The 11,955-nt window shown below is 53.6% G+C and overlaps 1 protein-coding gene across 1 annotated transcript in view; it reads right to left on the bottom strand.

Moving 5' to 3' along the window:
* SLA2 (Src-like-adaptor 2) overlaps nt 1-10,819 on the bottom strand; it is a 25,488-nt gene extending 14,669 nt beyond the window's left edge. Inside the window, exons 1-5 of the mRNA XM_010829216.1 lie at nt 10,461-10,819; nt 7,372-7,505; nt 2,530-2,629; nt 2,081-2,167; nt 3-68 (exon numbers count right to left, since the gene is read on the bottom strand). Coding sequence (XP_010827518.1) covers nt 3-68; nt 2,081-2,167; nt 2,530-2,629; nt 7,372-7,462 — 344 coding nt within the window. The 5' untranslated portion in view covers nt 7,463-7,505; nt 10,461-10,819. The remainder of the gene's footprint in view (nt 1-2; nt 69-2,080; nt 2,168-2,529; nt 2,630-7,371; nt 7,506-10,460) is intronic.
* Between the last annotated feature and the right edge of the window lie 1,136 nt (nt 10,820-11,955).

The raw sequence follows: 11,955 nt of genomic DNA, 5'->3' as shown, positions 1-11,955 counted from the left end.
CTCCGTGGTTCCCAGGCAGCAGCAGCAGTTCCTCAGCTTTCTCCCGGCTCAGGCCCTCATACAGCCACCTGGGGGTGGGGAGAGACGGTCGGGGGTCAGCCTGGGGGTGGGTGGGCCAAGACCCTACTGGAGCCTCTCCTGCCTCTGTGGACCTCCAATTCCAACCGTCCCATGGAGAGTTGGCCTCGGGGTCTCTCAGGCCCCGCCGCTGTGTCCTGGTCCTGGCTCCAGGGCCCTCAGAGGACAGTCTCACGGGGTCAGCCCCAGTCTTCTCTGACTGGAGACCTCATTCCCAAATGGCCAGGGTCTGGGGGCAGGTTAGGTGATCCCAGATCCTCTCCTGTCACCCGCCCAGTTCCCCCTGCACCCGTATGCCATTCACTCACATTTCTAAGCCTTCACCTCTCTAAGAATTGTTCTTTTTTTTTTAAGTTTAGTGAATATTTTATTTGAAGTTTAAAGTTTAACTATGTAGTCAAACGGTGTGCAGGTGAACATTTACTCATTATCCTGAAATCTCACTTCGATTGGAGATTATTTGTGGGTCGAAAGTTTGGAACTATAATGTTCAAGACAGTCTAAAATTTTGAGAAAAAAAATTACATAGTCCACAGATCTTCATACGTGCTTCCAATGCTGGGATTCTTGATAATTCTGGGCCCACATCTTCCTTCCTCTCTTCATTTATCCTCACCCATATATGTCCACGAGGGACTCCATTGCCATGGAAAGTTCAAGGAAGTTTTGCAGGAATTTTTTGGCGTACTAGTCCATCTGCTTCACACTGTCCCCAGAGTCATTCCTGGGTTGTTGCTGTTGTTCAGGGGCTAAGTCGTGTCCAACTCTTTGTGACCCCATGGACTGTAACCCACCAGACTCCTCTGTCCTCCACTATCTCTAGAGTTTGCTCAAATTCATGTCCATTGAGTTGGTGACGCTATCTAACCATCTCATCCTCTGCCGCCCCCTTCTGTTTTTGCCTTCTATCTTTCTCAGCATCAGGCAGGGCGGGCCCAAGCAAAGCCTTAAGAAGCCGATTTGATGAAAATGGCTGTCATTCCGTGAAATTCCACAGTCTAAGCCAGAGTCAGGGTTGAGTTGATCCCAATTAAATAAGAAGCTGTGATTCTCTTGGTGCCAGCAGCAAACTTAGCCTAATTTTATAGCAAATAAAACACATCCTTTCATAAAGAGGCTGCAAATGAAGTCGTGGCCAGAAAGGGGACTGACTCTCAGAGGTAGTCAGTGTTTCCTCGGTTTAAGCTTCAGTGTCAGCTATGGACACAAAACTCCGCCCAGCAGGCCCAGGCCACAGAGAGACACGCAGGCCATGTGGGCTTCACCCTGCCTCTGTGTGAACTGATTCCATGAGGGGTTCTCATGTCTCAGGATCAGAGCCAGGCATCCCGTGAGCTTCAAAAAGTGAGGCCGCCCCTGAGTTCTAAGTTTGCCTCAGAACTGAAGAGTGGCTGTCACAGCGCACTCAGTGACACATTCCTGGCTCCAGGTTATTCACTGCCTTTCTCTCTCGACACAGAATTTGCTAAGGAGTCAGTCTGTCCCTTACTCTTGGCGAGAGATGGCTCGCACTTCGTAAGAGACCATGTGTGCCCAAGTCCAATCCTCCCAAGTAAATGCCTTTTGGAAAGGCCACCCAAGGAGACTCCCTGGGCACACTGATGCTCAGCATTCTCCACCACCAGATTCTTGTGTGTGCGTGTGTGTTAGTCGCTTCAGTCATGTCTGACTCTTTGTGACCCCATGGACTGCAGCCCGCCAGGCTCCTCTGTCCATGGGATCCTCCAGGCAAGTATACTGGAGTGGGTTGCTGTGCCCTCCTCACCAAATTCTTGGCCACCCTCTAAGGACCAGGCGCCACATCTCCATGAGGCCTTCGTGAGCCCCCTCCCCTGGGCTCCCAAGCCTCACAAGCTGACCTGAGAGAGTCAGTTGTCAGCCCCTCTGAAGGACAGGGTCCTGGCCTGATTGGCCTCTGACGCCAGCTCTGCTCAGATAAGACTGGGCTTGTGGGAGGAGACAGCAGGAAGCCCCTGAGGCAGGGCCTGGGATGGGGACTCACCCATGGGCGATTCTGGCCACGTGGATGCTGGGTATGCTGTACTCTCTGCCTGAGACGTCCGACAGCACCGTCCACCAGTCTCCATCCCTGGAGAGAGAAGGACGAGGGGGCCCCCTTCTCAGAAGGGCCAAGCCCTGGGAAGTGCCCCTGGGGGACTCACGGGGACCCCCCAGGCTGGGTCCTGTGGCCACCTGTCCCACCTGAGTGTCCCAGGCTTCCTTGCACCAGCCGGTCCAGGTATCTCCTGGGCAGCACGTAGTCTGATTCAGAGCCCCTCCCCACTGCTTCTCCCTGCAGGAGTGTCAAGCTGTAGACACTCCACCTGTGTGAGCTCAGCACCAAAGGCCACGCTCTTTTCTCCTGGAAGAGGCCCCTCCACCCCTGAGTGCATCTTCAGGGACTGGGGGAAGGGACAGAGCATCCAACCCACCGCCCTCGGAAGGACTTACTCCGAGATGATGGTCAACGGCTCGCCCAGTCTCAGCGACAGCTCTGCCTGCTCGCCCACTGGGAAACTGCCCAGGGCCACGGCCTTGGCCCGGCTCCTCTCTGGAGGGAGGGACAGAGGTGGTCACCCTTGGGCCAGAATGTGAGTTCTGGTGGAGGCTGGGTTCTTCCATCAGTCCTCCCACAGGCACCCGGGGTGGCATGTCTGCTGGGCTCCCAAGGGGTGCCTGGATCTGATGCTTTTCCACAGGGCTGTGTAGAGCCCAGGGCACCCAGACATCTCCTGGGCCCCTCAGGGAAAGGACTGGTGTGGCAAAGGGAGTGGGGCTCCTGACTACAATCCCCCTTTTTTTTTTTTTTGACTGTGCAGGGTCTTTGTGGCAGCGCATGGGCCCTTCGTTGCTGTGCACAGGCTTTCTTGAGTTGCAGTGAGTAGGGGCTACTCTCTAGCTAGTTGCAGTGATTGGGCTTCTTGCGGCAGTGGGTGGAGGATGGGCTCCAGAGTGCGTGGGCTCAGCGGTCGAGGCGCATAAGCTTAGTTGCCCTGTAGCATGTGGGATCTTAGTTCCCAGACCTGGGATAGAACCCATGTCCCCCTCACTGGCAGGCAGATTCTTAACCACTGGACCACCAGGGAAGTCCCTGCTGCTGCTAAGTCGCTTCAGTCGTGTCCGACTCTGTGCGACCCCATAGATGGCAGCCCACCAGGCCCCGCCGTCCCTGGGATTCTCCAGGCAAGAATACTGGAGTGGGTTGCCATTTCCTTCTCCAATGCATGAAAGGGAAAAGTCAAAGTGAAGTCGCTCAGTCGTGTCCAACTCTTAGCGACCTCATGAATTGCAGCCTACCAGGCTCCTCCGTCCATGGGATTTTCCAGGCAAGAGTACTGGAGTGGGGTGCCATTGCCTTCTCCAAGGGAAGTCCCTACAACCCCATTTTTACACAGATCATCACAGGAGATTTTGATAGCTAACTGACAGTTCTAAGCAGGTATTAGCCTAGATTTCTGAGCTCAGCTTCTGAAAGGCACTGATGAGGTGTTTACCAGATGGACCAGCTTTGAGGGGCTGGGAGGGGGACATGGGGGGTGAGGGTTCCTGGAGGGGCCCAGGACATCACCCATCTGGAAGGGTGCTGTAACTCTGGAGTGCCTGCACATGGGCAGAGTGGTTCTCTCGTGACTTTTGTCCTGAGCAACAGGGGCAAATCTGCGCTGCCCCCTCAGAAGTGCAGCCCCAGGCCCACTGTGACAGGCCTGGCCCAGAGCAGGTGCCCAGCAGGAACGCATGGCTCTGTCAAGTGTCCTAGTCACACACCTGCCATATCTTGCTGAGCACCTGCGGTATGCATCATCTCTGTTCAGCCCCATGACACAGCAAAGCAACTGAGGCTCCGCAGGGCGCTTTGCCGGGAGTCCTTCTCCACCCGTGGGGCACTGCTCCTGGGCCCAGGGAGGGTGGACTGGCCTGCACAGCACATCTCTGAAAGGCCCAGACTGCCTGGGAGGCTGACGTTCAAAGAGGGAGTCACAGAGACAGAGGATGCCAAGCCACCCCCACCCCTACCCCACGCCACGCCACCAGGACTGGTCCTGAGAACACAGGGGCCTTGAGGCCTAATCTTGAGGTTGGAGAGCAGGAGGCAAGCAGCTACCTTTAGCACAGGATGCTCATCCCCTCACCCCACTGGGCACCAGCCTGTCCCATCTAACTAGACCTCCTAATGCCTGTCCAGGCCCACTTTTACTGAAAAATCCCATCCTACTGAGCACCCTTCACCCACACCCCAGTGGCCCCCTCCCCTTCCTCCTCATCCCATCTCAGTAGGGGCCTCTGCATCAAGCTATGGGAAGCAGTCAGGGCCAGAAAAAAGGTTTATGTAACCCACAGATGCTCCTCAGGGCCTGAGAGGCCTCTGTGAGGCCCTCTAGACAGAGCTGGGGCCCCAGGAAGTGAGGGAGGGACAGAAGAGGACAGACAAGGACCCAGGGGATGGGGCGGGGCAGACAAAGAGCTGGACTCTTTATGGGGGCTGAGGGCCTCCGGGACATGGACAGAGTGAGACTGAGATTCTGGAAATGGACCGGTTCCTGCATATTCTCCCAGACCCACATGGAGATCCCCTTGTTGGCCCCAGACTAGAGTCCTCAGACCCTGGGGCCTGGCCATCCCACGGGGCAGGGGAATGCCTGATGCTCGAATACACGGTGCGAGTAAGTCTGGGGAGGGTGTCCTGTGACAAGAATGGAAGCAGGTGGCCAGAAGGGCCCCTCTCCCTTCTGGAAGCCCTGGCTTTGCATCCTCAGGAGCCACTGAGTTGCACATGCTGCCCCCTGACGGGTCCCCTCCAGTGGCTGAGTCATCTTCATTCTTCACTCCTTGGATTAAATGAAATGTCCCCTCCCTGACGAGCCCCTCAGCCCACACTCTGAATCAGAGACCCTTAAAACTGTCACTAAAATCTAACACAATTGTAATTGATGGTTGCTTTAGCTCCTGTCTCAGGGGCTATGCCTGCCTTGTTCACAGCTGTGGCCCGTCCTTCCCCTGGAGACCCTGGGAGAGGGGGGTACCCAGTTCCCCTCTGTTCCCACAGGCAGGGAGGGCCCCAGGACACCTGCTGGGGGTCACCCCTCTCAGCTGCCTCGCCGTGAGTCAGAGCTACCTTGAGGGCACTGCCTGTGGCTTGATTCAGAGGAAATAAGGTGGAGGTCTGTGTGGTTTCCAGATCTCTTCCTGCAGGGCCCCACACTCTGGGTGCACAGTGAGTGGCAAAGAGGAGGCAGCTGCCTGCCCACCAGGTGTCTGCAGGGTCCAGGTGTCGATAACACCTGGATCTGGGATCTGGGGGAGGCTGGTATTAAAGAAGGGAGGATACTGGGCCTTCCCTGGGGGTCTAGTGGTTAGGACTACTGACTTCTACTGCAGGGGGCATGGGTTTGATCTGTGGTCGGGGAACTAAATCCTGCAGGCTGTGCGGTGTGGCCAGAAAGAAAACAAATAATAAAAAAAAAAAGAAAGGAGGATATTGGGGATGGGGGCAGAGAAGTGGAAAGGACGCTCCCGCCAATGTAGAGGACTCTTCAGATTGGGGGCAACACCTGCCAAACCCAGACATCCAGACTGTGGCTCTGCACTCTCCCACTTCTGTTTACCTGTGTGGCTATGTCCTTCCTCCTAAAAGTGCTGATGGTTTACAGTAATCTTGTTATCTGTGATGGTTACTTTTGTGTGTCAGAGTGGCTAGCCCATAGTACTCAGATATTGGGTCAAATACTAGTCTAGAGGCTGCCATGCTGCTGTTTTTTAGAGGAGATTAACATTTAAGTCAGTTGTTGTTCAGAACTTGTGTCCAGCTCTTTGCAACACTGAGGACTGCAGCACGCTGGGCCTCTTTGTCCTCCCTAGAGTTTGCTCAGCTTCATGTCCATCGAGTCAGTGATACTATCTAACCATCTCATCCTCTACCACCCCGTTCTCCCTTTGCCTTCAATCTTTCCCAGCATCAGGGTCTTTTCCAATGATTTAAATCAGTAGGGTTTGAATTACCCTCCACTTTGTGAGTGGATCTTCTCCAGTCAGTTGAAGACTGAGAGAAAAAGGCTGATGTCCTTCGAAGAAGAAAGAATCCTGTCTCCAGGCTCCACTCTGGAATTCAGCAGCATCAGCTCCTCCCTGGTCTCCAGCCTGCTGACCTGCCTTGCAGACTTCAGACTGGCCACTCCACAAGGGCGTGGGCCAATTTCTTAAATTCTCTCTTACACACGTGTGCACACACATACCCTACTAGTTCTCTTTCTCTCTGGGGGCTGCTGACAAATGCATTATCAAAACCCCAAATCAGAAAGTGATGTTAGAAAGGATTTGTGGGCTGTTTTAGGGAACAAGAAAAAACTGGGGCTATAGTTCTAACATCAAAGTATTAGATACTGCAGGATATTTTGATGGCCTAATCATCTTAATCATCTGACTCATTGGAAAAGACCCTTATGCTGGGAAAGTCTTAAGGCGGGAGGAGAAGGGGACGATAGAGGATGGGACGGTTGGATGGCATCACCGACTCGATGGACATGAGTTTGAGCAAGCTCTGGGAGTTGGTGATGGACAGGGAAGCCTGGCATGCTGCAGTCCATGGGGTTGCAGAGTCGGACACGACTAAGCAACTGAACTGAACTGAATCATCATAAAAACAGACATTTTTAGTCACGACTGCCTTAGAAAACCACAGTGATAGGTTTAGCCTATGCCTTGTATGAATTCATTTTTCCAGGCATCATAGCTCTATTTTGCTTCAAGTATTTCATAGCACCTCTCAGGATAACAGCATCACCATCCAGCAGAACTTTCTGTGCTGATGGAAATGTTCTATAATTGTGTTGTCCAATAAGGTAGCTACTAGCTACATACGGCTGGTGAGCACTTAAAATAAATAAGGCTGGTGTGACTGAGGAGCTGAATCTTTGATTTTCATTAATTTCAGTCTAAACTGAAATAGCAACATAAGGTTAGTGGCTGTGGTAATGGATGGTGCAGCTTTGGAGAGCAGCGGAAGTGGGCTGGTCTGAGAGCTGCAGCTCAGTCTCTGGATAAGCTGAGTTGGGAGGAGGGAAGCCTTGGGAGACGCCTGGGGCCCATCACACCCTCCAGTTCGCTTGGGTCACCCTCTCACATATTCTAGTTTATCTGGGTTAATGTTCTGACCATTAATATGTACGCTCCGCGAGAGCAGGGACCCTGGCTGTGGGGTTCATGGGGAGGTGAACGCTCGAAGCTGTGTTTATACTTAAAGCTGTGTCGGAGTGGCTGGTCAGGAAGGCCCTGGCTGCCCCGGGGCCCATGGCCTACCTGCTTGCATGGGCTCAGGATTCTGGCCTTGCACACAGGGGCTGAAGCTTGGGCTTGGAAGGGCTTTCCCCCTGCTGGGCTGACTTCCCATCGTTCCTCAGAAGAACACTCAGGAGCACATCGCCAAGAGAAATCTGAAAGAGATGCTGTGATGGGGACGCGCCATGGCTCCCCGAGCCTGGTGCCCAGACCCCCGCCTCCTCCTGCTCCTGCCCACCCCTCCTCCACCCCGCCCTGCCCCAGCTCAGCCCTGCTGACCTCCTGGCCGACACAAGGGAACGAGATCCCTCCCATCAGGACCAGGCTCCAGCCCCTCCCCACCAGCCTCTGAAGGCTTTCTGCAAACCAGACCTTGTTTTCTTTTCATCCCATCTTTTCTATGCTGCAGCCATGCTCCATTCAATGTTTCTGGGCCTTTCCCTGTGTGAAGTCCCCTCCCACTGGCCGGAAGACCCTTTTCCCATTTCCGGCCTGTCTGTATCCCACCCTCCCCAGGAAGTTTTCCCTGAATCCCCCAGCCCTAGCTGCTCATTTCCATGGTTCCTCAGAACCACTGCCTGACCTGGGATCACATTCTGTCACCTGGGGGGCAAGGGCCAATGACAGGACAGAGTTCATTCATCCCAGGCACACCGGGACCCATGGCTGGGTGGGCAAGGGGGATCTGAGGGGACTTGGGAGCTGGCGCGTCTTGTGAGCTAAGGTGACACCAAGCACAGTGACCAGTGTCACAGGGCAGAGTAGGGTGCCTGGGAGGCCGTATGACACAGTGGTGACTTGCAAGTCTGTACAGGATTGGCTGTCGAACCATTTCCCTCTCTTTGCCTCCATTTCCTCGTTTGAAAAAGGGGATAACGACACCCGCCATACGGGCCTGAGAGATAACGCGTGTGAAGAGGCTGGCCGGTGCCTGCTTTTCCTTTCTCACACCCTGAATGTCACTTCACCAGAGGCTGTTTCTGGGGACCTTCCCTTGTGTCCCTCTTGGCTCCCTGTTGTGCTCTTCCCAATTTTTAATTATTCATGTGCTGGGGTGCTTGTTTAACCAGTCACGATTCCATAGCATGCTATGAACAAGGACCTCTCTGTTTGCCCAATTCCTCGGCATTTTCACCCACCGATGGCACTTGATGAACATTGCCTAAATGGATGGAGTGATTACAAGCTCTTTGGATAGGTGTCTTATCCTTGTTTGTTATTGCTTAATCTCTAAGCTGTGCCCAACTCTTGCAACCCCATGGGCTGTAGCCCGCCAGGCTCCCTTGTCCATGGGATTCTCCAGGCAAAAACACTGGGGTGGATAGCCATTTCCTTCTCCAGGGGATCTTGCCCATTATCTTTAGAATAATTTAAATTCTCAGGTTTCCATGGTAATGCTGATTTTTTCAAACAATATATTATTAAGACGCTGCAGGAAGGTGGTTTCATTCTTTGAGACAGTTTCAGTCTTTTCCTTACAGACAGGACACGATTACACCAGTGTGGGGACATGGCAGGCTCCATCCTGCCTTTGAACATCTCCCTACCCCTGGGTGAGGACAGCTGCTCGCCATGATCATGGAGGGGCTCCCGTGGCCTCACCAGCCATCCTGTCTGAGGAGTAAAGGTCCTGCCTTAGAGGTTAGAACATCTATCTGTGAAACCATCTGCCATCTCCTGCCATCAACACGGGGAAAACAGGATCTGTTTGCTCTCCCTCCTTGGGTAGCTCAGGCCCACCCTTAGGGGATGGCTCCTGGCAGCCACTTCCTGCTCAGACTTGGAAATCCTGAAACCTTGGCAGCCCGAGCTGGTGCTGCTGCCTCCTGGGGTCTCTGCTTCCCTCAAGGTCAAGGCAGCTTTTCATGGTCAGGTTTTCAACAGTCCTGCTGCTCCCAGCCTTTCCTTCCCTTGGGTATGAGGCACAGACATGGGTCCAGAAAACCCCTGGGACAGATCATGCCTGGCTAGCGCGAGGGCTTAATTCAGACCAACCAAACTCAAGCTGTGTGACCTCAGGCAAAGCACGCGACTTCCCTGAGTCTCATGTGTGAATCTGGGAATAATACTGATACCTCGGGCTGTGAGAAGCTGAGCAGCCTGGCAGGGAGAGTGTGCTCAGTGAAGGTTGCTTTCTTCTCTTTGAGCAAGACAAAGTCACCACAGTTACCAACCACACTAAACCCAGAGGCTTCTTCCCGCTGCAGGTAGAGGTGGGGGCTGGGCCGCAGGAGAACCCTGCGCTCAGGCTGCCAGCCCCCAGCACTCTGCCAGCTCCCTTCACCAGGTCAGGTCAAGGTCGGGAAGACGTCTGGGGGCAAAATGAAGACCGGGGGTGGGCAGACCTAGGAAGAGGAGGTGGTATTGGCCCAAACTTAAAGAGAAGAATCTAATAATAACTGTGTAAGTATCTGAACAACTTACTCATGTTAGGCACTTTGCAGGGGCCCAGGCATGGGCGGAAGAGTTAAAGACAGCTGAGGTCAGCATACCCACCGCCCACATTGTTTTGATCATCGCACTTGACCTTTTGAGAGATCCCAGGGTTTGAATACCATTCCAAACAATGACCAGGGCCCAGAGAAAGTGACCTCGCGCTCTGTTGGTAGCTGGTTATTGCAGACCTGGGTCTACAATCTGAGTCTTCTGTGTGTTTGTGCTTCTGAAAATAATTTCTCAGTGGTGGAGGTAAGTCACGGATTTGGATTGAGCTAAAAGGAGAACCCCTGCCCTCCCTTTTAGCTGAGAAAGATCAGCTGAAGACCTTTTTGAGAGGAACTGTAGACTCCAGAACTGAATGTGCCTTCAGAGGTTATAATCTAGACTCCTCGTATCCACTGACACCATACGGCTATCGCTCAGAGAGGGTCCCCAAGTCACACAGCAAGTTGGGAACTGAGATGAGACCAGAATGGGCATGAAAAGCAGCTGGAGGGAACAGCAAAGGGGAAGAGGAGGACCCTCAGAAGCCGTTTCTCACAGCCTCAGCAGAACCAACTGCCCTTCCCGTTGAGCTTATTTCCCAACTGTATAGCCCACTCCCAGTCTTGAGGGGACCATCCTTCCTCACAGTCCCAAGGCCATCAGAAAACAAAATCAAGCGTACTTACTGGTTTCCTGTCATCAGAGTCTTGGGATGGGGGACCAGCTAAGACGCATGTTTTAGCTGAAGAGGTTGGAGCTCTCAGTGGGGTGTAAAGTCTTCTAGAAGTCTGCCAATGTCCTTAGTTCTAGGCCACCCAGAAACCTCTTGGCCTGAGAGAGTCTTCAGGGAGCTTTGGGGAGCTCGGCATCTGCCCGTGGTAGTGGTTTGTACCCCAGGGATGGGACAGGACCCCCGTGCTCCTCAGAGACCTCTGACTAGGTGGCCCTGTCAAGTACAGCCAGGCGGGGAAGCAGGACCCACATCTCTGAGCTCTGCTGCAGGGTTCTTAGGGCTCCCGGCTCACATCTGCAGGCTCTGTGGTTCTCACAACCACCCGTTTCCTCTGACGGCATCACAGACCATCAAGGAGCCACCTTCCCCAAGTTCCTGTTTGTGGGGGAGAAGCAGCTGCCACGTCACGATCCCGGAGGGAGAGGCTTCTCTTCTGGCTCTGGGGTTTGGGTCTGCTCTGAGGAACACAGACCCAATGGGTAGCCAGGCTTCCCTGATCGTCACCATCACCTGAGGGGGCTTGCTAGACTCAGATCCCTGAGACCCTCCCACATCTTCTGAATCCAAGTCAGCAGAGGAGCAGCCCCCAGACTCTGAATCTTCACCACTCCAAGAGATTCCTCTGGCTGGCAAGTATGGGAAGCATTGCCAAGAAGGCAGGTGTCCCAAAATTTACTGTGTCTAGGGAAGCCCCTGGGGATCTTGTTAAACAGTAGATTCTGGTTCTGTGAGTCTGGATGGGGCTCAAGATTCTACATCGCTAACAACTCCCAGTGGATAAAACCATGTTGGCCATCTGGGAGCCACACTGTGCGTGGACCTGGACAGTGGTTCTTCAAGTGTGGTCCCTACGCCAGTAGCCCCAGTACCATCTGGGACTTCGTTTCATAGGAGGGTTCTCAAGGCCCATCTTAGGTCTACCCAATTAGAAACTCCATGGTGGAGGGCCAGCAACCTGTCTTCACAAGCCCTCCAGGTGATCCTTGATGCATTCCCTAACCCTGAGACTCACTCCGCTGGGATGAAGAATCTCTGATAAAACTGTCTCTGATTGGTGTGCTTAAATCAGTTAACATTTAAATAAATTAAAATAAAAACCTCAGCTCATTAGCATCTAAATAATCATACCCACTCATTATCTCCCCTTTAGGGGGCTTAGCAATCCTGGAGACAGATGCTTTGAACGCAAAACTGTCATTTCACAGACAATGCAGCCTGATTTGGGGCCCTGCTGTACCTGGATTCATGGTCTCCCTTTCTCCGGGGTAAGGCTTGAGATTTAACTCCTGAGGCATGTGATGTGGTGAGTGGAGGGCCAGAGTGGAAGTGCCTCCTCTTTAAGAAAGTTCTAACTAGCATGCTACTGTGGGTGACGGCCCCTCAAGGATGTGGCCTGTGGCTGGGAGGGACCTGACCGTAGCCCCAACCCCCCGCTCTTGCCCCCCCAC

This window comes from Bison bison, unplaced genomic scaffold, assembly GCF_000754665.1.
Source record: "Bison bison bison isolate TAMUID 2011002044 unplaced genomic scaffold, Bison_UMD1.0 scf7180017864500, whole genome shotgun sequence".
NCBI classification, from domain to species: domain Eukaryota; kingdom Metazoa; phylum Chordata; class Mammalia; order Artiodactyla; family Bovidae; genus Bison; species Bison bison.
Note: the sequence above shows the minus strand (reverse complement) of the source record. Positions and strands in the feature narration are given on the sequence as shown.